Source organism: Egretta garzetta, unplaced genomic scaffold, assembly GCF_000687185.1.
Source record: "Egretta garzetta isolate BGI_Z169 unplaced genomic scaffold, ASM68718v1 scaffold481, whole genome shotgun sequence".
NCBI lineage: Eukaryota > Metazoa > Chordata > Aves > Pelecaniformes > Ardeidae > Egretta > Egretta garzetta.
This window is the reverse complement of record NW_009258681.1, coordinates 51934-78720: the sequence shown is the minus strand read 5'-3', so window position 1 is coordinate 78720 and position 26787 is coordinate 51934. Positions and strand designations below refer to the sequence as shown.

Sequence of the window (26787 nt, the reverse complement as noted above, 5' to 3'; positions counted from 1 at the left end):
CGACTACTTCTTCGAGGCGCAGGAGCGGGCCTCGGAGGCGGAGAACGTGCCGCCCGTGATCCCCACGCCGCACCACTACCTCCTCAGCGTCTACCGCCACAAGATCTTCTTCGTGGCCGTCATCCAGAGCGAGGTGCCGCCGCTTTTCGTCATCGAGTTCCTGCACCGCGTCGTCGATACCTTCCAGGTACGGCGGGGGGGGGCGCAGCGGCTCTCTGCTTCTGCTCCAGCTGGAGGGCTCGCCGTGCCGAGGAGCTTAGAGGAGCCCCAGGTTACTGCCGTGTCGTAAACGGGGCGGGAGAGGGAGCCCTTCAAGTTAGCGGCAATTAGTTCCCTCTTCTTCCAGTCTCCTAATTCTCATCCTGCACCTGCAAGGGTTTAGAGTGGGTCTCGAGGGCTTGCAGTGGCCAGGAGTGTTCTGCCTGGGATGATGATGGATTCAAGGTCAGCCTGTGCTCACCGGAGGGACCTTGCAGCAATCAAGATTTGTATTTCTGTTTTGCAGCCTTGTCTCTTCTAGGAGCTGTGAACTAAGACCAAGCTGGCCTTGTTCTCACAGGATTTTTTGCGATTCATAGCCTTGTGCTTTAGTCAGTTAGCGACGACCTACCTATGTGCTTCCATCTAGAGAGGTTTCTTGCAAGCGTATTTGCTTCGGAAAGAAGTGAGTCGCAAGAGTTGCCCCAGAGCAGCCGTATTCCCTCTGTGCTGTGGCCGACGTGACTGCTGGTCAGTTTAGGGAAATAGTGAAGATGTCTGCCTTGGCCTGCAAACAACAGGACCGTGTAGTCTGGATTTGAAATGTCTTGTGACCAGCATCCTACCAGAATACAGGAAATGTGGGTGCCTGGTCAAACAAGTTTATCATGTGAGCTTTTGCTTCCAGGCAGCAATCCAGTCAGAATGTGAGTGTAGGCCAAGTTAGGTTTCACTGAGTTCAGGGAGTAGATTGGCTGTTCGGGCCAAAAATGTACTATGTCAGTCGCTTAGGTCTTGTTTTTTGGGAGGGGATGAGGCGTGAGTGTGTCTTCACTGCAGAACTAGGAATTCCCTAGCATCACAGTTTATGTATACTCGTGCTTTGTGCAGAATGCCTGATCTCTTTAATTGCTCCAAGTAACTAGAAGCTCGGGTTTGTGTTTGTGTGTGCGCGTGCACTCTCTCCAGAAAGAGGCATTGAGTAAAACTATGAATAAATTAAATGTTCATTTTTAAAATTTGCTGAATTATTGGGACTGCGTCCTATAACATATGCTGAATCTTGAAAGATCTCCACTTAGTTTTGTGTTACAGATTTACAATTTGACTTGGTATATTTTTACTGCAAGCTTTAATATTGCTAATTATTGTTTTGGAGTAGGAGATGAAGAAACAGTAGAGGAATCAAGATGGGGAATAAACTGGTCTGCAGATCTTCTCTGATTCACATTCTGAGGTTCTGCTTTATACACCTCTTAAATGATGAGGAAGGAGGGTTTTGTTACATGGATAGAATTATTTTTCAGGCTTTTCAGAATACTGGACTTCAGCCTAATACATCTTAGGATGTGTAAGCAGTCTGTACACCCCAAGCAGCATCAGAATGAAAAAACACAGGTTGTGTGTTAGACGGACTTCAGAAATGTTCTCCTATAAAACAGTCGTGGACTTAGGCAGAGTATGCAGAGAGTTAGAAGCTGTGCTTCCCCTATATCCCGCATCAAAATAAACTCTAAAAGAATACTTACAGAATTGAAGTTAATAATTGTTTTATTGCTGTGTGTATGCGAGCATTATGACAAAAGTAAATGAAGGGCTTTGAGGAGGAGAGGTTGAATTCCTTAAACAGCAGTGGTGCACAGTTAAAATATTGAGAGTACTGTGGGAAAAGACTAGGGCAGCTGAGGAAGGATATATAATACTGGAGTCTAATGAAAGGCATCACTGCACACGAGTCAGTAGTGGCTGCAGGAAGTAAGTTTTTCTTATGAATATTGTGGCTTAATCGGTTGCAGTTGAGCCACTTTCAAGTGCTAATTAAAAAAATCTCTTTGCTATCAAAGGGAATCTCGTTATATAGAAAGGAAATAAGAACATATGATGATGTGGTGATTTGCCAGCTTGCTGGGGCAATGGCATGGTCAGAGTTGTACATATATGTTGGAGTGTCTGTCTGATGTGCTTGTACTACATGGAGTTTCAGTGTTGTTTCACCTCCTCCAAAAAGAGGCTTGATTCAGTTCGGTGTCCTCCCACACAGAAATAAATGATCACTAAGACTCTCTCTTCCAGAGATTGTTGAGTAATTATTTCTTTTGCACAGGATTATTTTGGTGTCTGTTCAGAGGTGATGATCAAGGACAATGTTGTGGTGGTTTATGAGGTGCTGGAGGAGATGCTGGACAATGGCTTTCCATTGGCAACAGAGTCTAATATTCTTAAGGAACTGATAAAACCTCCCACTATCCTGCGAACAGTTGTCAACACCATCACAGGTACAGGGAAACAAGAAGTAGATAATCTGGGGAGGCTGTGTGGCAATATTCCTGCATAAGTAAATTAGGACATGGGTGAAGAAAACTTATGTTGACCCATACCATTCTAAACCCCAGCATAGGTATATTCAGGGAGTCCTGTGTTAATGCTTTGCTTTGAGGTTCCTTCCAGTTCCAGCACCAGCTGCGCTTTTTTTTTTTTTTTTTGGTAACCAAAACAGACAGATTACGTTTTCAGTTAGAGCCATGACATGAATTCCTGGATGAGTTAATTTGGTGTGGGTTTTTTGTTGGGGTGGCTTTTTGTTTTGTTTTTTAGTTATACTTCCCCATTGTGGTATGTTTTAGCATTAGATGTGAGAGATATGTAAATTGCAGAATACAAACAGTGGGTCTGGAAGAGTAATTGCTCTTATACAAAGTGATAGAGGTTCTCGGGGATTAATTACAATCAACTTATATGAGGCCAAGGACTTGTTCTAGAGCACTGTCTAACATTTGTGATTGCTGTGATTGCCTTTCTTTTTCCAGGAAGCACTAACGTGGGTGACCAGCTTCCTACTGGACAGCTATCAGTGGTGCCTTGGAGACGTACTGGTGTAAAATATACCAACAATGAGGCGTATTTTGATGTGATTGAGGAGATAGATGCAATCATCGACAAATCAGGTATGGAAGTTGTTTCTGGCTAAGATGAGGGTAACTTGTCCTGATAGTGGCTGAAGAGAGAGTCAGGTTTTCAAAGAGGAGCTCCCTCATCTAAGTGTCGGAAGCTCTATTCCTGTTCTTACTCTGAAATGTGGCCAACTTGCAGGTGCTATTCAGTAAAAAATTTTAGAGAGGTACCAAGGTTTTCACTTGTCCTTGTTCCTGAGGTCTTGTAAGCAATTCTGTACTGGGAAAAAAGCAGGCAAGTGAACATTGCGCATAGTGCTGTCTCCTTAGTTTTTGTGCATCTTAGTTGTGCTAGAGTTTGGAGCTATTGTCACTGGCCATTAAAATGGAGGTTGCTGGTGTCAGTGGTTCTTATTTGTATGCATCTTCTCTAGAAGTCATTGGGAATGAAAAAAACGTTGAGCGGGCAACGTAATGAGCCATGACATTTGATAAAGATTATAAATTTCTTTCCTCTCCATTGATAGTTTTTCCACACTGGAATTTTCTTATCAGGTTCATATAATTTATTGTTGCAGGTTCCACGATTACTGCTGAAATCCAAGGGGTGATTGATGCTTGTGTCAAGCTGACTGGGATGCCGGACCTTACTCTCTCCTTTATGGTAAAGCTCAAGGATGTATCTTTACTTAAGTATTCAAAAAGGGTTTCCCCATCCCTGCTACTAGGATCTCAGTCTCATGCTGATGGGTTCCAGTAGATCAGAACCTGGGTATACCAAACAAAAATAAAAAGAACTGACAGTGGAAACTGTGAACTTCAGGAACTTTGAGCCTAAAGGTTTTACTGTCAGATTCTTTGTTAAAATTACTGTTAGTGCGTGCTGTGACTAAGTTTCTGAGATACTGTCGTGTTTTAGGCAGATATCCTAAAGGGCCATCTTTTTTTTATGAGTATGCATCAATGTAATTATTTGACATAACTGAATTTTCTAAAATAGGATAGAGATTACTGAGTACTGCTAGCACATAGATGTAACAGCATCAAATAGCTTAACATGTAGGTACCTTCATGTGAACAGAGTGTAACAAATGGTAGGCCCTTCATGGATAGAAGATTGAGGAGGTTCTTTTAAGTAGTACTGCCTTCACTAACTTTGTGACTTTCTTTTATTTCAGAACCCTCGGTTATTGGATGATGTCAGCTTTCATCCATGTGTGCGTTTTAAGCGCTGGGAGTCAGAAAGAATACTCTCCTTCATTCCACCTGATGGAAATTTTCGCTTGCTCTCCTACCATGTCAGTGCTCAGAAGTAGGTGACGAATATAGTGCTGTGAATTATGAAATTTGGATCTTCCTGGCTAGGGAAGAAAGGGAAAAGAAATTTAGAAAAAAAAGGAAAAAAGGAAAAAAAAAAAATTGCTCCTAAAGGTCATGTGGCATGTTGTGCTAAATGAAGTAGAGATGCATGACCCCTTGCATTTTTCCTTTTTTAAAATACATATGTTCTCCTTGTTTGGAGCAGTGATTCTGTCATCTCTTTTCGGTCAGCCAGCATTTTTCAAAGACTAGTAGCAGTTGAAAAAACTAGAGAGGGAAAGAATTAAGCAGTATGGAGTAATCAAGCTGTTGATTTCCTATGTTTATGAAAAACTTTTAGAATAAAACAAGATAGGTTGGTAATCTTGTTGGTTTTTTGACATCTTTCTTAACAGAACTACAAGGTCTTCTTCACTGTTTATGCTCTTTTCTAGAAGCAGCTTACCAAGTACTAATTGGGGTTACAGATGCTAAAGCATTTGATAGACTTTATCAGACTTATCAAAAGTAGATGAAAAGGAGTGGGAAATCCAACCAAGAGCACAAACATGAAGTTCAAGTGCTGCTGCACTGCCTGGAACTACTTGCCAGCTTGGTTGTGACATGCAAAAACATTCTTCATCCTTTGCTCAGTTCTCCTGTTGTACTGGATTTAGTTTCCTGTCCTCTAGAGAGGTAGAAAACTAAGATACGGCAAGCTTGATTAAAAAAAAAGTTTAATTAAGACTTGAGAACGGGATTCTGACTTTGGTCTTAGATCAAACAAATGACTATAGGATTTCCTTCTCTTTTAAGGAGCTTGGTTTCCAACATTTTCAGTGTAGAAGGTAAGGACTGCATCAGGAAAAGCAAAGATGAAGGCAAGAGATTGACAAGGACTTTCTGTTCATGTCTTTATTCTAGTCTTGTGGCAATTCCTGTCTACGTTAAACACAACATCAGTTTCCGTGATAGCAGTTCACTGGGACGTTTTGAGATCACAGTGGGGCCGAAGCAGACTATGGGGAAGACTGTAGAGGGAGTGATGGTTACTAGCCAGATGCCAAAAGGTGTCTTAAATATGACCCTCACGCCCTCTCAGGGAACACATATCTTCGATCCAGTTACAAAGGTGAGAGGAAAGAGAGAAATTAGAATTTATTTATTTATTTATTTAATTTTTAATCTTCTTTACCTTTCAGCACATGAAGTTGAGCTGTTCATGCTTACATGAACATTTCCTTGAACATCGCTTTTCTAAAGGCAGTACGTTTTCTCGGGGTGAGAACTTTTTCTGGAAAATTGCATACTACAGGTTATCTTAATCCCCACAACAAATAGCTCAGCATCTCAGTGGACTGTAGTTCTGGTTGCTTGGTGAGTGCAGAAAATTGGAGAATTGTCTAATAAGGCATTAGTCTGGTGGATGCTTTACAAACTTCTGCATATCTAGTTGTCATGCCTAGTACTGCACGTTAGACTTGGTCCTTTGCAAACACTGAGGATTTGCATTGGTTAGTGGGTTTTGATTTGTTTTGGGGTGTTCTGGTTTTGTTGTTTGGTTGTCATCTGCCCCTGGAGTTCACTTTTTTTTTTTTTTTGCCCTTATTGCAAACTTAAATTTGATGGTTTACCCCCAGCAGAGCCTTAAGCAACACTACTTCAGCCGCTTGGAAAGGAGGCAATTCTGCATTATTTTTGTCACTGTTACACACAGGAAGTGGGGCCAGTAGCACAAGTAGTGGAAATATAATTCATGGTAGGCATCTGGGGAACCTCAAGGAAAGAAAGAGGGAGAACAAAGGTCCAAGGCAGCTGCTCCTTAAGCCGGTACTGTGTCTGTCCAATATGAAAGGCAAGATACTAAGACAAAGAAAACCGTCATTGGAAGAGGACTCTTCTTTAGAGGATGTTACAGCATTTCTGTTTCACTGCTGCATTTTCTGTTCCTTGAAGTTGCTGTCATGGGATGTGGGGAAAATAAACCCCCAGAAGCTGCCAAGCCTGAAGGGGAGTGTGAGCCTGCAAGCTGGGACATCAAAACCAGATGAAAACCCCACCATTAACCTCCAGTTTAAAATTCAGCAGCTGGCTATATCTGGTAAGTGACTGTCAGGTAAAGAAGCTGAATATTCTCTGCTGTGTCAATGCTCACTCTGCACGTAGCTGAAGTAGCTCTGCAGGCCTTCTGAAGTACTTTCTGCCTGAAACATTTTCTTCAAGTAAAAAAATCTTGTGCTTTGAGTACAGATATGTGGATTTGTTCTCTCTGCTGCTCTGTGAAACAGCCTACTTACATTTTCTTGCATTTCATGCTTACAAGCCTATAAAGAATTTTAGGGCATGGATGTGTTTGTAAAGAATGATTCTGACAATTGGCAGTTGTCAGCTTTTGTCCTTTCTGTTTACTGCTTGCTGAAACTTCCCCTGTGCTTTTTACACCTCTAGTATCATCTTGTGTTCCTTTATCTTGAAGGCCTGTCTGCTTTGTTTGTGGCAGCAGTCAGTCTTATGTTGTGTTTGTTTGCCTTTAGGACTGAAGGTGAATCGCTTGGACATGTATGGGGAGAAGTACAAGCCCTTCAAGGGGATAAAATACATGACTAAGGCTGGCAAGTTCCAAGTCCGAACCTAGAGGATCCTGATAGCGAGGAAGAGCACTTTCCTGTTTCTCCTGTCCCTGGCTGTTGCATGCAGCCTCTTACCCCATCCATCTGTTTAGGGTTGCTCCCTTGCCTGTAGTAGCATGAGCAGGAGATCCAGTGCTTAGGGTGCTGGGGAGCAGGGAAAAGTAAGGTTGACCTGAAACCAACTCATCCCTAGCTGAGTCTGAAGTATTTGGAACAGTGGCAGATGGGAGAGGTGTTCAGGTCCCTTGGGATTAGCGAGTCAGCTATGGAAGCTTGTATCACCTTCATTTTGCTGTCTTAAAGGAAATTCTAGGGCTTTATTGCCTTTTGTAACTCCTCTTCCTTATATTTTGGTTGGCTTTGTAGATGATACAAAGTTGAATTTCCACAAACTTCAACTCCAGTGTGATGGTCTGACATCTGCCCTTCTCCATCATTGGGCATTAGGGTTCTTGGCAGCAGAGATATCATCTAGCTATTCTGCCTCAAAGGGACTGGAAGAAGTGGAAAGGCAGATTGTCCCACCCAGGATGGGACGTTAAGAAGCCTGAGATTGGGCATGGTGCCACAGAGGGAGGAAGGGAAGTGGATGCTTTTTCTAGATATTTCATAAGCCATCTTGGTCATCACGTATTTTGAATCTCTGGAGATAGACTGGAAACCCATTCAAATGTTAGTATGGTACCCTATGAAGGGTGCATAATCTTGTAACTGATGGGTGGTGACATCTGAATATAATTCTGCCTCTCTTCTTATTTCATCAGTATTTGAAGGTAGGGATGATTCCCCTAGCTTCTTTGGGGAGTCAGGGAAGAGACAGAGAGGCAGGAGAATTTTTGTGGAGACATAGCACTGATGGAAACTGAAGCTGTGGCTAAATGAAGATGATCACTATCCTAGTACCTTGTTGGAACCTCTTTTTGTCTCTGCCTGCCTATTACAAATGAAGGTGATACTGCCGTTCTCCTGCTCACTGATTTCTGTCTTTGAGATAATTGTGTCCTGGTACCTTTGTAGTGTTCCTGGCTGTCCTACCTCATTCCAGTTCCTGTATCAACCAGCTGCTGTGCAGGTGGGTTCAAGCTTACGCTGGATTTTTCACTGGGACCATCTCTTCTGCAGGAGCTGTTGCTGCATTTGCCCATTCCAGTCCATGCTGCATATCTCTGTACAGCATAAATATGAAATGAGAGGCATCTGCACTGTTCAGTATCATCTGTAATGTGCTCTTTGGCCACTAGATGCCAATGTGTTTTCTCTGTGGCAGCAGAACTTGTCCCTAAGCTGCTGCACATGTGACTACAGCATGTCAGGTGGCTGTGGAGTCCAGCATGTGCAGTTCATGGTTGTGAAAAGAACAAGGTGACCCTAAATGAAGGATAACATACATCCTGGTTTGCATGTGATGGATACTTGCAGTGGCATCTTGCACTGGAACTTGCAATTCCAAAAGCAACTGATGCATGCCATAGCAGGTGGCCTTACTGCTGAGCATGTTCAGTGCAAATACAACCTTCAGCAAGGGCATCAATAAAATTCATTTTTACATGTCATCTGCGTCATTTCAGAGTGGTTTGTGTGGGCTTCACAAGAAATACAGCTGGTATTGAGGAGGAAGGTAAATTATGCCAGTTGGATTGTGGCTAGAGGGTGCCTTAGGCAGATAATTGTCTTTATGCAATTGGGATTGTAAGATTGGGACTAAGTCACTGTCTGAAAAGCTAAAATTAATTACTTTCTCGGTAATTTTTCTTAGTGTTTTCCCAGAGGAGTGCTAAGCTCTTCCTAGAACCTCAGTGAAACTGTGTCTTTAAGAATGCAGCTGAATCATTTTTGTTTACTAGGTAGGGTTTTCGGTAGCAGACTAAGGGCTGTGCTTTAATTATGAAGACAATGAAATCCTCTTCACCTTCCTGTTTGTCAAGTACTGATATTGTCCTTTGGCTTTGTAGCTTTGTTTTTTTTAAAGTATCTTTTCTTTCCTGCTAAAGTGATTCATGTTACTCGAGATCTTGAAAGGCTTCTTAAATGTATAAGGGTGTGTGACCCTTTCTGTATCAGTCTGAGATGGCTGGAAGTTCTTATGGAAAGAAAGATGAAGCAGGGCAGAAGGAAGAAGCAGGGAGCAACATCAGTGAGATAACTGGGTAGATGATGATGTAAGGAGTTTTGGGGGGAGATGTGAGGTGTGCCCGTGTACTTCAGTTACAATAAATGTTGATGTTGACTCAGGTTCTGAAAGAATTGAATATGACAACATCAACTGCAAAGTGAGAAGAAAGATGAGGCAAGCAGATGGCAGTCATTATTGTCCAAGACCTTGCCTCAAGATGGTGCTACTGTGTGTTGGAAGAGGACAAGTACAGGGGAAAAAACAGGGTAAGAAGAGGAAAAGCTGATGTCGTAGAGATGGAAACTATCTTGGGGACTTTTATCAGGGAGGGATGTAATGGGTAAACACACCAGAGAAATGCAGTTAAATGCACTGAGCTAGGTGGCAGCAACTTTTGAGAAATGAAATGCAAGAAGTAAGGCTGGAGAACGTAATTACAAAATGAGAGATAAAGAAGCATTTGGAAAATTTTTGAGTTGATTCTGGGCCCTTCTTTAAGTCAGCTGCAGAGAAGATGTCACAGAAGGCAGACCAGGATGGAAGAAGTAACCAGTGCGGAGTTGGCAGCCAAGGCTTGTGTAGCTCTCTCATCACACTGGGTATTTCACACAAGGGTATTTTCAAGGACCTGGTAACAGCTGTGATGTAAAGCTGTTCTCTGCAACTTGTATTTTTGTAGGATGTATTTTTCTAATATATGTCAGTATCAGGTGTGGTTCAATTACATTTTATTGGTGGCTGTTAGATCACATCAAGCTCAAATAATGTATTTAACAGACTGAATTGTGAAACAGAAGTTGTGTTCCTGAGGACACTTACCTGTGTTAGTCATTGGAACAGTTTTGGGTGTTTTACAGGCTGCAAATATTTGGCAGGCTTGTGAATGCCAGGACAGTGAGGCACAGCAGCACTTAGAAATGGGTTTAGGGGAGAGGAATGGAAATTGTCTTTTTCTCGAGGTTAATACATAATAAAATACAATTAACAACAACAAAAAACCACACTAAAAACCTGAACTGTGACTTACTTTTAGTAAACATTTTTGGGTTTTTTTCCCCTTCCACTGGCTGGAATATGGGACTCATTGCTGAAGCTAACTGGACTTACACCACTGTTTCTCTGAGGACATTAGAGAACATCTCTTTGAGGTCCTAAGCTGGTAGCTAGAAAGAAATGGACCATTTGTAAAGTTGCCGTTTACAAAACCCATCTGAGGAAGTAACGAGCATCCTTACCAAATCTCTCCTCTGTACTTACTTATATAAGCCTCTCTACTTGACTAGAGGCTGTGCTAGTAGAACATCAGAGAGCTCCTTACAACTGTGAGAGTAAAACTTCTTGAGTTACAAAGCTTGAATTTCTCAAATACAAGACTAGTTTTCTAGCTACAATGCCCAATTGATACTAAACTCCTTTTGTAGCCTCAATGTAATTTTTTCTTTTTGTCAAACAGCAGTCACACCTGCTTTCTCTTATTTTATAAAACAATCGGACGAGAGAATCTCCCGAAGAGGCTTAACTCTTAGGAGGTGCATAGATAACACTTTACATCACATGGCAACTGCAATGCAAGTAAGTAATGCTTGATTACTGAGATTCTAGTTTACGGTGACCTGGCTGTACCTGTCCTGGTTCTGTTAAAGGACAAATGAAGCCTTGTGACATTTGACTTGATCTTTACTCATGAATGTAAACCTAGCAGGCACCTAAAACTATTATTATACTTGTCCTTTGTTCTGTTCTCTGCGCTAAAGAGAGCTCTTGCTTTCGTATCAGATGATAACGCACAGAAATGTAATAGTCAAAAAGCAGTGTGTTGATTCTGTGGCAGATAAGGCTGGTGTTAAGATTTTTACCTATTCCATACTTATTTAAATATTTAGTTCCTAGCAGGAGGAAAAGCAAGTGGAAGAATAGAATGTCCTAACAAACATGCCATCCTGTATTTGCTCAGAGAGTTTTAGCTCAGATTCAGTTAATGAACAAGTTCCAAACTGAAAAAGCAAGTAGTATATTGATACGGAAATAAGCAGCCCATGCCTACAGTTTTGCTTTTTCTATTGGAGTCAAGCTGAAACCAGCTTAAGTAACCAAAGTGAAATGGTGTAAGGACAGAGCTTAAGCCTGACTGGGATGTCTTCCAAATTTACAGCCAAATAAGGAGGGAGATGAAGTTTTCAGGGAATTAAATCTGTCCCCTTTGCCTTCAGTTCACACCCATTCCCAAAACAACATAGCTGCTCATGGGATGCATGATATTCTCTCTTGGTTTATTCTCTCGGGCCAAAGTTTATTTTTAATTGTACTCGTGATGTGATGCAAAGAGAAAGCTTTGGAGATGTGGGAGAAAGGAGTGTTAGCTTCCGATAACCTGTAATAAGGAGAGTAATCTGAGAGTGTGCCCTTCCCACACACTGCAGTTCGTCTTCCTCTGTACTGAAAGTCATAAGCATCTGGACAAACAGGAAGCCCTGTCAGCATCCTTAAAGCACCCAGAAGGAAGCTGCAGGGGCACGGCCACAAGATTATGGATAGTTCATTTTTCTTTCTCAGGGTTTCATGTTGTCCTGAATCCAGTCAAGATAACGATTCACATTTGTATAAACGCCAGGTATGTCTTTGCGGCCACAGCCTATTCCCCAGCTGATGATTCCAATTAGATACATACGATCATCCTTCATACAGACCAGAGGCCCTCCAGAGTCACCCTACGGAGAAGTAGCAGGTTAGTAACAATCTGTTTGTTTGGTTTTGTGTTGGTTTTTTCCCCCCACTGGCTTTAGTGGTGCACTAGTGTCTATGGAAATAGCCTATGTAGTATGATTACAAATGAAGAGCTCTTAGTAACAGCACTTTCACATAAGCCACTTTTGTGTTCCAGACTCCCTCTGTGCTCCTCTCATGGGGAGAGACTCCAACAAATCTAACACTAAAGCATCTAGCTTTGTATGGCGCTCATCTAGGAAATGTAGGTGAGACATTGATAAGAACAAAAAGGAATGCTTTTATTCAAGCTATAAAGATCCGGGGTGTTTTACAGTGCTGTGTGTAACAGTAAAGCAAAATTATTGAAGTGATGGTTAAGTGGAAAGGATGTGGATTGACTGCTTGCCCTCCCTCCTTTTTCTTCATGTTACAGCTGCTCATTCTCTACCATTTTTTGGCCTTTATTCTTTTCTCCACTTCTCAGTAGAGTGGCACCCCCTTCCTCTTACAGTACCTACTGCTGAGTGTTTTGCGTGCTCACATTAGATAAAATATTAGGAAATGCTGCTGAGGTGGAGTTTCCTTCTTGGTTTTGTGGTATTTCCTATATTTGGGATTTTCGGTCTTTACTGTTCTGGTTTGCTTGGTTAAGTATGGCCTGCTCTCACAGCTACGAGGGGCAGGGGAAGAAAAAAGAAAGAGCCAGCAGTTGTGTTCTGTTCAACAAGTCTACTAGAACTTCCATGTAGCCAAATGCAGAACTTCTTTAAACTGTTTTCTGAAGCTTTTTGTTTGGTTAGCTCAGACTATCAAGGACAAACCTAAAAAGAAAAGAGGAACAGAATTGGGTTTACCTTGCAGGCATCGTCAAGGTGCCTTGTGTCTCCTGCACATAACATATTGTCTGTAACTGTCCGGTTGTCTAGATGCTGTGTTGTGCACCGACTGGCTGGGAACAGTCTGACATGGCCTTCCTTCAGGTGTTCTGAATAGAATGGAGAAACTGGAAGAAAATTGGCAATGTCAATACGTATATATGTCTGTGTATATATGTTTTTTAAAAAAATTGCAGTTCAGTTTCTGTAGTTTAGGGAGAGTAACAGAAGTCGCTGGGGGGAGTGGAGTGGATAAACTAGTATTTCCTTGCCAAAGGGTCTTTTTTAATTCTTGGGGGTTCTGCTTTGCTAGTGAAAACAGATTAAATCTAGTTGAGAGAGAATATTGATTCTTTAGCCAGCTTAAATACTAAAGAGGTTTTTGTAGACTCCAATTTAAAGACTGCTGGGTTTTGTGGATGGATAAGTTGTCTTTGCACAGTTACATCAATCAAAATGAAGTCTGTGAAAATCACTAACTGTATGAAACGAGATCCTGGCTTTTTAGTACAACACAAAGTAACACAAATCAGATGCCTTGTCGTACACAGTACTGAGTAACTGGAGAGGAATGTACACTTCTGTTATGTTGGAATGGAAGGTGGGTTTTGGTTGGTTGGTTTGGGTGTTGGTTTTATTCTCCTGCATAGCTGCAATTGCACAAAGCTGAAAGTTGGCAGAATTGTTGTTTTTCAGTCTAGTTTTGAATTACAGTTGCAGCATCCTTTCCCTCTCAAAGAGTTTATCCTGTACTCCCTGTAAACGATGGTGAGGACTATATTTAAAAGCACTTTAAAAACACTTCATGCCACGCTTATATGTTAAATCTTCAAGTCTGTTCCAAAACCCCTACGGGTTCAAATAATTATTAGGTCTTGTTATGATGGATGCCTCACAGTCTCTGTCTCAGAGAGTTCACAAGTTAGAGAATAAATCAGTAGAAAGTGCTAGTAAAATAAGAGCTGGGGTTTTTTGTTTGCTTTAAATACAGGTCGGCCTGTGTATACTTTCAGACAGGTTTTATTCCTGTTTGTTGTAGCTCACTAAATAACATTTAGCCAGCCTTTTAATATAATATATATCTGGAATGGTTACTTCTTCAGCTTTTTTTTTTTTTTTTTTGCTAAGCACAGCACAGCTAATACATCTTTTAGAATAATGCAACTACCTGCAATTGTGTAGTATATTAAATCTTGACAGAAATGGATTTCTGTCAGAATGACAATATCTAAATGTACTCAGTACGGCAGAAATGTGGTGGTCCTGATTGCAAATTTTGTCTTTTCTACCTTATCCATTGTGCCACTTTTTGTGTTTCTGATGTTGGAGACTATCAAGGAAGAGTCTAGCAGCCCATGCAGCTGACAGAACTCAGACAAATGAAGTAACTTAGAGCAAAACTATCTCCCGCTTACACATACATTTTGTAGTGCTGTTATAAGCCCATTCAGGGAGTCACACATCAAGCAATGCTAAAAGCTTGAATTCTTTGAGGGCAGGGGATCCAAACTTTGGACTTAGTATCTCCTATTTACATGTAGACATGTATTTTCTACTTACATTCTTCATTTCTACCATAACCAGAGATCTCGCATTCAGTCCAGTCAGGCAGCTGCAGTTCTGGTGTTGGAAGGCAGGCAGCACGGACAGTGTCTGTTTCAATAGCACAGGCTTCTGCATCCGAGTTCAACTGCAAAAGAGCTGAAGAGGGAAAAAATCCCTCCTTCATTAACCACAAACTTGAGCTAGCCGTGACCTTTCCAGTCACGAGGTGAAAAAAGTTCTTACCAATATCATTGTTGAAATTTTCTGAGTCAAATCTCTGATGCACAGTGTAGTTCTTCACTTGAAACTTTTGTTCATTTTCCTCAGGAGTTGCTCGGGAAGTCCTACCCAGCACAATCTTCAGCTGATTGGTACTAAAGCTGAAGAATAAGAGTGTCTTACTTTCTTCCTGTGGTAACTGGAGTGGACCCCTTCCCTTGAAGATGTGCTGTTGGAGCTTCCGCTTTTCTTATTTTAGCACTACTACTACTTCATTACCCAGGCAGTTTGACCTCAAGTGTCCTATTTGCCTTCATTTTTGTGCTAATTGCTTACAGCCATCATGGCAAAACTCCTCTGCCAGACCCTTGCTGTTCTCAAGTTTCAGACGGCTCTGCATCTGTATTGACATCTTTGTTCTTCAGCTATTTGATATTCTGCTGTGGTACCTTAATGCCATGCCACTAGTTTGCCCAATTAATGCCTGTCTGTAATGCTCAGCACAATTAACTACAGTCTTCAGTGTAGAATGACTTACTGGGATAAAGACCTTTTTTCAAGTCTTTTACCCTTCCAGTAAGGCTATACTGGATGCTTCCATTTTCCAGATTTTTTTTCCCCCAGACAGTACTGAATCCTCAACTTACCCTTCCTCAAAACAGTGAGCAGCTGACAATACCCAGCAGGAACTGATCAGAATTCCTCCACAGAGGAAGTGCTCTCCAGGTGCTCGGCGGTACTTCACAAAGATGGCAGCTTGCCACGGGTGAGCTGCAATGTCTGCATAGGAGCCACCTTTAATCCTGTATTGATGTACTCTGCGCTGCCGTAAGCCGCAGGTGGCTGTGGATGACAAACCCAAAAACAGGCTTTTTGTTCAGGCACTCTTGCTCTGAGTTTGAGTTAAGAGCCTGTTAGTTGTCAGTGCATGTTGAAGCAGCCTGGCACGAACTGTTTAGTGTCTGACTCATTCCTGTTTCCTAGGAAACTTGTATTCTGATTTGAAAAATACAGTAAGGAAACCCTGCCTTTTCTGTCCTCCATTTCTGCAGTCTTCCCTTCTGGCAGAGAAAAAGGCACTTCTGTGGGAGTGGAGTCACAGAGTATCTTTCTACTCCAAAAAGCTTTTTTTTTTCCCCTCAGCTCTTATTTTACTGTAAGAGGTTCAAGTTTAATACAAATGACACGCAGAGCAGTAATGCCTCAAAGAAAGAGAAGAATCAGGAGTGCTAGGAACCTTACAGCAAGTAGGCACGTTGCAGTACTCCCATGTGAGCCGATTTCCTTTCAATACGTGACACCAGGGCTTGCTGTCGTCGTCCGGATTCCTGCAGCACAGGAGAGAGAAGAGCTATTTGTATTATCAGATCTGCAGGGAGTTTGGGGAGACCTAAAGGTGGCAGAGGCTGACCCGAGTGTACTCTTTTTGATTTTTCTAGAAATACAGAGGGCCCTAGAGGCATGTGGAATTTGCATTTATGGAGTCTGATGTTAGAGAAGCATAGATAGGTCAGGTGAAATAAAATTACTATTGTCAGTGAGCTTCATTCCCAGCAGTAATGTATTTCCCGTGCTTTAATAACCCATGTAAAAGATTAGAGCCCTGCCTCAAGAGAACCACAAGGAAGTTCAGTGGGATTTTTTTAATTCTATAACTGACTACATACCGGCAGAAATTGTGACTACCAAGGCCCAGCTGGTAAGCATCTCTTCTCCAAGCAGTATATAACTTGTTGATGAGGATTCGGGAATTCCACCTCAAACAGGTCGCTCCAGAACTGGTAACACTGTGGCTTCCTCGGTAATCTGTGCCTCTTCCAGATTTGCAGTTCATGTTCCCAACTTCAATAAGAAAGCTGCATGTTAACTGATGGATGTGAACCTGTCAGCTGTTCCTAACTGTGATTTCTGTCAAGGCATCTATATATTAGCTATACTTACCTCAGCCTCTTGTTGTCATAAACATTAAAAGCTTAAGCATGATTTAACGTGAGACTCTCAACTTTTCAGGCTACAGAAATAGCAGAAATCCACAGAGAACCCTTATATATGCAGTGAATCATGGGAGCTCTGAAGTCCATTCCCTGTCCCCCTGCATGTACCTTTTGAACAGGAGGGCACACTGCAGTGTTCCCAGATGTACTTTCCCCCTTTATAGATATAGCACCAAGGTCTGGAATCCTCATCTGGGTTTCTGAAAGAGTTACGATATTATGCATCATTATAAAGCTATTGTTATTAGTCCCATGTCTGCCATCTAGTTCAGTAATTTAATCCTGCTCTGCAGTGAAGACGCAGACTGAACCATCAGAAGTAATTTGGATTCCTATTTAATTATACAATTGTGCAGTACATGGAGGTGAGAATGAGACAGCCAGTAGCTAGCAGGAGTGGACAGCTTGTTTGTGCAGTTTAGTTAATGTGCAGGAAGCACTATATTTTTAGAGTTTTGAGCAGGATCTGGAACTGCAGGAAACTGGCTTACAAAGGGAGTTTTAGGCACTGACAAGGGAAAGACTGTGGGGTGAGAGATGTATGTATTTTGTAGTCTGTCATAAGCATCCCATCTAGATAGATCTGAAGTTCAGATATGTCTGCAGAAGTTGCAATGGATGCTCATGGGCTGTGCCGTATTTGCATCTGTGCAGAGTTCTCTCCTTGGTATTAGACTGCTGCAAACAGCCATTCCTTTGCTGCAAGCTCTTAAATGGGCTGATTCCTGTGGCTCTGACCTGTGTGCAATTAGCCGCTCACCTGCAATAGTTGTGATTTCCCAATCCCAGCTCAGCAGCATCCTCTCTTTGGCCGTTGTATTTCCGGTCCATCAAGCCATCGCTATTCCAATTTAAACATTCAGTTCCGCTCTCTGTCATGCTCCACGTACCCCTGTATGTTACTCCAATGTCTTTGTAGCACTTGACTTCAGTATCTGAACAAAAGGGAACAAATTGTTACTAAAAGGACAGCATCCCAAACTCTGCTTCCCCAGTGTCTCTTCTGCTTAAACTTGGCTCCCAGATGTCTTGTCTAGTAAGTCAGTGAAAATGCCTTGCCAGGCAACACTGTAAGTATACACAAAGGTCTTCAGCTCCAAAATTTAGAGTTTTACTAAGAGACACTGAGAAAAGCCCAGCTGTCCTTCTTAAAAGTTCTTTGTAGTATAGAATAAAAAGAGGCAACTTAGCAGAGAGCCTAGTATACAGCAGCAGCTTCTGGGGGCCTCATCCTTCTGCATTGCATAGCTAAAACTAGTAGCATTATTCACAGTAATTGATATGGTATACTTGCCTATTTCACACTGCTTCCCAGAGAAACCTTGGTGGCACTGGCAGATGAAGAGATGTGGGGAATAATATGCCTGTGAACATTGGCCCCCATTGTAGCATTTATTTCTGGTGCAGGCTGTGGAATAAGCAAAAAAACAGGAAATAATGTTAGATTTCACACAAGTAAGAAGCTGGCAATGTATACCCATCTCTCCTGTCAGTCTCCTTTAGCCTGTTCTATTTTTCCCTGCCTACCTGTTGCTGTCATGTGTTTACCATCTTTTTGTGTAGTGCTTACATTTTTCCTTTGCTCCATTCTCTCCACATACACTACTAGGAGCCTTCCCCAGCCCCTTGCCCACTCCCACTTAGTCCTGCCTGAGTCTGTATATATTGGTATTTTCATTTCTATCCTATTCTATTTCAAGCCGAATTTTCTGTGTGATAGCTCCTTCCCTGACAGTGGAGTTCTTCTTTAGGATGAGCAGATGGACAATCTCTCATCCCCCACTATTTCCTTTCTCTTTTTCTTCTTCGTACTCACCTCTGACAGGCACAGTGTGGCAGCGACTCTGACCACTGGTGCACCTACAGTATTCTACTCTGCTCCCCGAGAGCCTCAGCCAGGTCCCCCTGTGCTGGTAAATTTCTCCAGATGAATTGTCTCTGCAAATGGCTGTAATTGGAGAAAGGAAATCATCTTTTAGAGATTCAAGGAGAAGACCTGGCTGAGCAAGCTAAGTCCCTTCTCTTTCCAGGAGAAAAGGATCCATGATGGGAGCATCTGTCTAACAGGCAGCCCTTTTTCCTTCTTAGACCACAATTGTCCATTTCTCTCACTGCTGTGTTGCTGGATGTACTGTTCCACTATCCACTGGCCTCTTTTTCTTTCAAAAAGTGCAGAGGGAGGGGGGAACTTTGTACTTTGAGTTGTGGATGGTATTAATGGTCTGGTATTTTGCTGTCCGAATCTCATTCAGATAACCGTGACAAACAGCTTTCAGGCTCCGTTCCCTCAGTATCATCTGCTGTCCCCTCCTGTATTCATAAAGCTGCAGGTAACACAGTTGTAGTTTGCCTGGCTTACCTCTAGATCTGGCTCCCCGTTTGAAACGCATGCGTAAGCCCTGCAAGCAAAGGTTAATTTGGTGAGTAACTGCTCTCTTAAGAAAACTGAGAGAACAAGTGCCTCTGAAGAGCCGGTCCTTTTCTGGAGGTCTCATAAATCAGGGGAGCTCTGAGCAACTGTCTGCCCTCCTTGTCAGACAGTACAGGGAAAAGTGCCTCTAGTACCTCAGCTTGGGTACCGAGAATTGTAAATCATTGAGTTGCCACCAATTACCAGGTGATTGCTTGTCATCTGAGTGATGTGAACTTGGGATGTCTGTACTCGCGTCGTGCGTGAAGTGATTATGTGCTCTTGGGGCATTGCAAGTGCTAACTAAAGCTTGTCAGCCTTCTCCTATTTGAAGGAGGTTCAAGCAAATAATTTCGAAAGAACAAGTGGTTATTTTTGCTCATTGACACGCAGTTTCCCTGTAAGCAATTGCAGCTTGATTGCCTTTGAGAAGTATGTCTCCTGCAGCCAACTAAATAAATATTTTGGATAAAGTTTTAAGAAATAAACCAATTTAGAAAACTTCTTTATCAGGCCACAGGAGAAAGAATAACATAAAAAGAAAGAGGAAGGCTGGTATAGCAATTTTTTGGGAAAGAGACTAAACATTTTAGAATTGTGTAGGGTTTACTCAAGCTGTGCAATGTGAGACTTGAAGTGAGGGAATATGGGAACCATTGATGTCCAGTTCAAGTGAGAGTAATGATGAAGGTGATGACAACAGAAGGAAGATTAAAGGGTGATCACAAGAGAACTCTTATTAGCAGTGAAAGGTGACAGTGAACAGATACACCAACAAGATTTGGAGAAGACTTGCTTACTGAAATGAAAACCAGCCAGGATAACACACTACTGGAAATCCCAGCTTAGCGGTAGACTGCTTTGTAAGGTTTTCCTTCCTCTGATTTCTAGGGGTATAACCAGATTCTCATTCTGTCTGATGCAGACAGCTGGAGTCAATGGTAAGGAAGTGCTGCTGAAATGCTCTTGCCATCCTCCTGTGTTTATTTGATGCATTAGCCTCTTACCTGGCATTGAGCAGTCATGATTGCTCCCACCAACAAGAGGAGACATGGGAGTTTGCCTTCCATTCTGAGTGTTTTCCACATCACCTCCAAATCTCCGAGTTATCTATAGAGACAAAAAAAAAAAATGTTGAACAAAGGCATTTTACAGTGTGAATGGAGTTCAGGGTCGTAAGTTTAAATAAAAGTTTTAAATTATAAAAATTGTTTTTACATTAAAATACACTTTATACTCTGCAGTCCTCAGCCATCTGGCCTAGCTGTCCTGGAGTCCCTGCACAGGGGAAACTGCCAGGCTGGACCCAGATGTGCTTTTACTTGATCAACTTAGAAACCCAACAAGCTAAAGGACGCCCCTTTTAGGTCTGGAGAAAACTCAGTGTTTCCTGGGGAATAACACTGGTAGAAGTAAATTCCAGGTCCTTTTCCCAAGATTGCTGGAAGCCTAACAGGATCGTGTGCGTTATTAGAGAGATGGACTTGTCTAATGAAGGACTATAATGCTGATTGGAAAGTGTTCTCTTAAGTAGGCCTCAGTGACCTGAATCTCAAAGATCTCTTTCAGGGGCACAAAAATCTGCTGGAGGGTCAGTTTGTGATCACAGGGGTGTAAGAGCATTTGCATTTTCTGCACAGACTGCTGCTTTGCGTGAGAGTGAGGGCTTCTTTCTTGTGTAGAGGATGTGTTGGCAAAGAGACTTTGACGAGTGGGGAAAGCACTGCTATGTCTTTGATTTTCAATGTTTCTACAGCTTCTCCCCAGCTGAGCTTTTAGTTTCTACTACTGTCATATGCATTTGCTAAAAAGGGAGAGTATGGCAATTGGCTGGGAGGCTAGCTTTTGGTCTGATGTTCTCATTTATTCGTTGCAGCATTTCTTCCCTTGTGTCATTTCCCAACTACATCTTTTTCCCTATATTCCCTTCAGCAGCTTTACACTTCAGACAAAGCCCTCTTCCATCCCAGATGAAGAGTTTCTGCTTCCTCCAGACTGATTTATATAGTCTGTCTCCTACAGCAGTATTCTTAGGCGAGAACCTTCAATGATGTCCTGTGGGAGATCGCTGGCTGGTATGGTGTGGCTGGGGTTAAGGATGAATCTGGATTTCTGCCTCCATTCATCTCATTTGCTTTGAAAATCTACATCACTCAGCAGAGGTTAATTTCCTACCTGGTGAAATTGCTGCTCTGACCTGGCCACAGACAGCTATAGGAAGGACATTTGGGTCCTGTGATACATCTGTATTTCTTCCCACTCTAGCAAAATTTATTTCTGTCTGGCCTTGGGCAAGCAAGTTTATTGGCAGAAGTGTGAATTTAGATTTCTGTAGCCACTGACTGCATTGAGATATGCTACCATCTTGTGCACTGGTTCCCCTCCCCCATTTTGTTTCCTGACAAAGGAGGAAAAATTATTTCTTCCACTGAAGCCAAGCGCCTTGTGTAATCACTGACTACTTCAGGGCAGCTGCTGGGCAGAGAGAAAATTCTGAGCAGCAGGGGGCCAAGCTCATAACACGGCGTAGTCTTGAGCATATACAAAATTTTAGTGCTGAAAGGGTTTTTTCCCTTGCTGTACCGAATGCCGTTTCTAATCTCATAGCAGAAAAATATGCTGGATGTGACAGACAAAGGCAGTGAAGGGCTCTCTGAGGTCATGTTGCCTATGAAGGCGATGCGCTTTGCTGTGGGCTTCTGGCTCCTCTGTTAATCCCTGTACAAAAAATCCCTGAGAAGATGTATTTTGCCCTTTCTTTTATCTTGGTGACCTTGTAGTAACTGTAAAAGACCAGGCAAATGTATGTTAGTAAAATAACTCCAGTGAAGCCTGACCTTGAGTCCAGCATCAGAGGTCCATTTTCTCTCTTGCTTTAAAAATATAATGCCTCCTATACAAACAAGAGCTGGGAGTGAGGTAGAGTAGCAGGCAAGATACAATTTAATTCCCAATCTCTAGGATTGCTCTGAAGTTCCAAATCTTTGAAATAATACTCAGGCACTGTCTCCCACACTGCCAGCTTTTTATTATCTACATTATGTGATCCCTGAGCAAATAGAGAACTAACCCAATTATATGAGAAAACTGCTACTTCCAGAAATTAGGAGCCCAGACTGTTTATTTAAAACCAGAGAAGGCAGCTGGACAATAGCTGGTGAAATCGGAGTATGACAGATGAATGAGTCATAAATTGGGAATCAAGGCTTAAAAAGAGAGAGAGAGTTTGTGGGTTTGGTTTTTTTAAAGATTTTGTTCAAAGAAAAAGCAAAACGCACAAATATTCCAGTCTCTGAAGCAGAACTGGGAGTACAGCAGAATAGTTTAGGCTGTGGTTTCTCATCATTAGACTGCACAAAGAGGAGACTTAAGTTGCAAATCAGACTGAAAAGATCCACAGGAACAGCTTCCAAGAACCTTAGCTACTCCAAGTCTTGTCTTTAGGTCACATCTTGATGATGAGATCCTTGTAATTCAGAGCATCTCTAGGGGATTTGTATTAATATGCAGATTTTGTACTGTACTTTTTATATACTTTCAAGCCCTTTCTCACCTCTCGGGAAGAATTTTGCATTGTATAGCAAGCCTTTTTAAAAGCTGCAAGAGCGACTTCCAAATAGGCACTGACTTCAATTGAATCTGAACTAAATCAGCAGTGTTCCCAAAGCTGAAGCGGGTGATCTGACCCACTGCCCAGAGGCACTGGGTGGCTGCTGTAACCCTGTGCTGCATTATCCTCACTCCCTGCAAGCTGGAGCTACGCAGGCTTGTGTTCTGAATCCCACAGTGGCAAGGTTTTAACTTGCTAATACCACTGGTCATCTTTTTTGCTATCTGTGGAGAAGGCTTGAAGTTCTTACTGCCAGCTTTAAGAAACGAGATTCTGCTAGCTAAGACCTTGTTAAGGAAGAGTTCATACAGTGAAACTACTTACCTGAGTTGAGCTGTTGTCTTAGAATTTCTCTCTGGGAAGCACTGTAAAGAACTGTTGAGACCTCATTTCTGAGGTACCTGCTAAGATGACCCAAAACCAAGGCAACACTAGTAAAATCTGATTTTTTTTTTTTTTTTTTTTTTTTTTTTTGTGGGAGGACAGGGTGGCAAAGCTGGTCTAGCTGATATCTTGGAAGTCCTAGCTGCCTGAAACCAGCAGGAAACTATAGCTAGGTTTTTTTGTTTTTTTTTTTTTTGGGGGGGGAACATCTTTTAAATTAAAAGCAGAAAAAAAAAAAAAAAGGCATTTCAGTCTTGGACACTGACATGAAAGAAGGAGTCCCTATTTAAAAAGCACCTGCATAGTTTAATCGAGTTCATGGTTATAATCAAGTTTATCCCATACAGTCAGCTATACAAGCGGATTCTAGTCTTACACAGTACGTGCTTATACTGCAGAATGTGACAGACAGTCTCCCTGAAGCTGCCTTGCATTGGATGCCACATCCTTTCTTCCACTGAATTCTGCCGCCCCGTTCAGGATAGCTTATCTTACAATGCTGCAGCCCTTCCCCCCCGCCTTTCCCCCTCTCCGGGGGGGATGCCTGTCCATCTCTCAGTGCTGTCCCACCACGCATGGAAAACATGGTAACAGATGCTGCCAGATGTTTATTTTCAGTTTTGGGAAAGGTACAACTTAGGCCAGTCAATTGGAATGTTCTGAATGATAAGCCCTATCAAACTGAAACCATATGGCTGCTTGAAAAATACCGTGTTTACAAGACTTCAAGCAGAAACCTGCAAGCAAGGTGCTTTCTAGTAGGGCTCTCCTAAGCAGTTTGTGCCTTCTGCTCTCACCCTTTGCGTCCTCTCTGATCAAAAATACTCTAGCAATAAGCCAGGGGCCTAGATGTTGTGTTCTGACATTTTGATACTACGCTTTCAGGCAGGTACATTAGGACATAAAGATACATGATACCCTAAATTTGTCTTTATTTGCTGAAGCTTTTTTAGGAATACTTTAAATCCCAAGTTCATTTATAATTAATAACAGCCCTTCTAAGCAGTAAGAGTGTGATTATTATCTTACTAATGTAGAATAAGACCTAAAAAAAGGGGTTGTATCTGATCAAGGTCGAACAAAAGGTCATTAATAGAAATTAAAAGTAGCTTTCCCCGCCGTATGCCTCCCAATAACCTAGTATGTTCATGCCAGAATACTTTGAGTCTCAATCTATAGCACTAGGAGCTTTCTTGCTGATGAACAGCTATCTTGACCTAGTTCAAGCAGAAGTCTGCAGATCCTTGCTGCCTTTTCCTGCCTTCTGGAGAAAGTGCTTCGGTATCCCTTTTCTAAACTCAGCAGGTGAATACCAGACTTGCACTATTTATCTTTAAAATAAAACAGTGAATAGACCTCTGCTTTTGGGGAAAAGAATTAAACCAAAACAAAACAGAAAAAGTAAGATTCTGTAGTCTTCGAAGGCATGAGAGGAAATGGATCTTTCAAACTCTGGCTTCGTTTGGGGAATCATTCTCAGTACTTCCTGTGGTTTCGGCTGCATTTGAAAAGGAGCGTGTTTAGGGAGAACTGAAGACGACCCGCCCTCCTCCTCCTCCTCCTCCTCTTTGTCCCTCCATTATCCTGGTTGGGAGCCTGGGGTGAAAGGCATAACCTGCTCTCCTTCCATCTCCTTCCAGGAAGACGATAAATTACCCTTCCGCAGCCTGCTCTCTGGGTCTCTCCACCACCAAGATGTTTGGCCCCTTCCTGTGTTTTAAGTTCTTTTGCTAATGTTCTTTGTGCAGGGGACTCCTCCCCGCTGACCGGTCGGAGCTGAGGCTGTCAGCCCTTGCCCTGGAACAGCTGAAACCTTCTCGAAACAGCGGAAAGCTAGCAGCTTTAGCCAGCTTCAGAAGCTGAAAGGCAGTAGCTCAGTTAGTTAACCACCATGGTCCTTCAGTGGGATTTATTAAATTACATTATTTAATAGTATTTCATGGCAATGCTATTGATGTTGAAAACGGGAAACACCCTTGAAGCAGGTGCAGAGCAGTGCCTACCTTTTTGTCTTTTCTCTTCTGTGTTCTGCTGATAATTTCCTTCCCGGACCAGTCTGGTTTTGCGTTTTCTGTGCCTCTGCTCTGGTTTCTCTCTCCTACTTCGATCTCCACTCGCGGGGGCGGAGACTCGAGAGGGCAGCAGGGCGTGCTTCCCCCCCCAGCCCTTCCAGAGGATCGGGGGATGGTCGGGGCAAATTCAGTCTTCAAAACAATTTTTCCCCGTTGCACATGGTAAGCTTCATGGGCAGGGAGAACAGTATGTCTCCCTTACGACGAACTGTCCCATCACGCTTCTAGGGCCGTGAGGGGGGCGCTGACCCGGCGGTGCCCCAGGCGAGGGCGCGGGTCTGTTATTTCTAACGTGACCAGAGGTCTGCAACCTCTGGACGTGGTCCTAGTACTGAGAAACCCCTGTCTCAAGCGGGAGCATAGTGTGCTGTGCTCCGGATGGCAGCCACTGAGAAGCTGTGGCAGAGAGACCCCGACCTGTATGTGGAGCAAAGCATGCCATGAACAGTGCGACCGGGAGAAACGGTCCGAGGACAGTGGGGGACAGTGGGGACAGTGAGCAAACCCTCTAAGGATCCTTAGACAGAAGTAAGGAATAGCCTGTTGAGGACCAAAGAGTTAAATGCTCGCTGATGCTGTCCACCCTAGAAAATGAAGATCTGCTCACCCGTCTGCAGTCACAAGGTTATCAAAGCGTGGCAGACAAATCTGAACGCTTGGTTTTAAAGCTGAACTTAGGGCTGGGTTATGAGAACTGTCAGTGATGCAGTGGTTACAGTAATGATGTGTCCTAACTTGTAGGAACTGATTCACTGGAAGTCAGGTTCCTGATACAATTTAGTGTAAGAACAGACATAAGAAATGGCGTGTGAGGGACCTCCATCTTCAGCAAGTGGCTGCGTGGAGTCCTCGGTTGGGAAGCATGGCAATGGTTATTTTGCGTATTGGCAAAGATAAAGCGTGGGTTACGCTCAATATTTAGCTCTCCTCTGCACAGAAATCTGTGTCACGATTATCACATTTATTTCTCTTGAGAGTCATAGTGCTGGTGGTAACAGTGCTGCCATAAATCCGATTTAAGGGCAGCTGCATTTGACTGTTTCCAAAAGGGACTCCCAGTTGTTGAGAAAAAGGATGACTGGACACTGCTGAGTGAACAGGAGCTGATTTATATTATTTTTAAAGATAACAGCTATTTGCTACTGGACTTCTAGATTGAAGATGCTAACAAAGTAGTGGCCGTGGGGAAAGATTTCAGAAGTTACTATTTCCTGGCTTTTCACAGCCTAAGTACAACTGTAGCTGTCTGGAGAGCGCGGTGTGGATGCCGTTTGTAGCACTTCGCATATTTAAGAAAGCCAGCACCAAGTGCTTTCTCAAGTACCGCCTGCTGGCTTACCTCTAAGCTGATCCTGTCTCGGGACCGAGTTTTGTCAGGACTTTAATTTTAGTGATGGTGTCATCGTGACATCCTACAGCAGGCCCACATCCCCTTAGCGGCCACCTCTGCGCCCGGTGGCCTCTGCAGGTTCAGCGCATGCGACTGCTGAGCCGCAGGCCTGGCTGCGCTCCTCCCTCCCTGTGCCCCCGTGTGTCTTGGGCACGGAGGGGGTGGCCGCAGCCAGCCCGGGGGCAAGCGGCATCTGAACCCGATGTAGTGCTCAGAAAGGCGTTCTGCCTTGGCTGGCGAGGTGGGGAGCGGGATAAGTCGTGCGTTTCTGTACCTTTAGCGGATTTTAAAGAAGCTGTGAGGAGACTGCACCTCTGCTGTTAAATAGCCCACACGCTCCACTCTACTTTTACCCCGAGTCCCTGACTCCAGGAAGAGATGGCGGCCGTGACAATCGCGACGACGCTGCTCTTCGGCGGAGGGAGCTTGGCAATGGGGGCGGGGGGTCCCG

The 26787-nt window shown here is 43.0% G+C and overlaps 2 protein-coding genes across 5 annotated transcripts; one reads left to right on the top strand and one right to left on the bottom strand.

Annotated features, from left to right (window-relative positions):
- Nucleotides 1–6: 6 nt before the first annotated feature.
- On the top strand, nt 7–11278 carry AP3M2 (adaptor related protein complex 3 subunit mu 2). Its single transcript, XM_009648930.2, has 8 exons — nt 7–187; nt 2303–2474; nt 3006–3143; nt 3668–3753; nt 4268–4401; nt 5313–5520; nt 6345–6489; nt 6923–11278. Exons 2-8 carry the CDS (start codon nt 2330–2332, stop codon nt 7021–7023), a joined length of 957 nt encoding a protein of 318 aa, XP_009647225.1. The 5' UTR covers nt 7–187; nt 2303–2329; the 3' UTR covers nt 7024–11278.
- A 105-nt stretch (nt 11279–11383) lies between these two features.
- PLAT (plasminogen activator, tissue type) lies at nt 11384–25064 on the bottom strand. Of its 4 annotated transcripts, XM_035888681.1 has the most exons (15): nt 24878–25037; nt 22815–22894; nt 19888–19990; nt 18830–18869; nt 18287–18418; nt 17765–17878; nt 17231–17405; nt 16579–16670; nt 16144–16318; nt 15719–15804; nt 15124–15319; nt 14501–14637; nt 14273–14413; nt 12692–12840; nt 11384–11839 (listed from the first exon to the last, which is right to left on the bottom strand). In XM_035888681.1, exons 3-15 carry the CDS (start codon nt 19966–19968, stop codon nt 11681–11683), a joined length of 1677 nt encoding a protein of 558 aa, XP_035744574.1. In that variant the 5' UTR covers nt 19969–19990; nt 22815–22894; nt 24878–25037; the 3' UTR covers nt 11384–11680. The 4 variants fall into 4 exon arrangements, with proteins under 4 accessions (XP_035744574.1, XP_035744576.1, XP_035744573.1 ...); XM_035888683.1 differs by lacking the exon at nt 18830–18869 and having other exon boundaries at nt 24878–25038; XM_035888680.1 differs by lacking the exon at nt 22815–22894 and having other exon boundaries at nt 24878–25036.
- Between the last annotated feature and the right edge of the window lie 1723 nt (nt 25065–26787).

Bases quoted from the DNA above. Each gene is read 5' to 3' on its own strand.
- AP3M2 (XM_009648930.2), top strand. From the start codon at position 2,330: ATGATCAAGGACAATGTTGTGGTGGTTTATGAGGTGCTGGAGGAGATG. The intron at 3,754-4,267 runs GTAAAGCTCAAG...CTTTTATTTCAG, and splicing joins ACCTTACTCTCTCCTTTATG to AACCCTCGGTTATTGGATGA. The intron at 6,490-6,922 runs GTAAGTGACTGT...GTTTGCCTTTAG, and splicing joins TCAGCAGCTGGCTATATCTG to GACTGAAGGTGAATCGCTTG.
- PLAT (XM_035888681.1), bottom strand. From the start codon at position 19,968: ATGTGGAAAACACTCAGAATGGAAGGCAAACTCCCATGTCTCCTCTTG. The intron at 17,879-18,286 runs GTGAGTACGAAG...CTTATTCCACAG, and splicing joins CCACACTGTGCCTGTCAGAG to CCTGCACCAGAAATAAATGC. The intron at 14,638-15,123 runs GTAAGTTGAGGA...CTTATTCTTCAG, and splicing joins GCTCACTGTTTTGAGGAAGG to CTTTAGTACCAATCAGCTGA.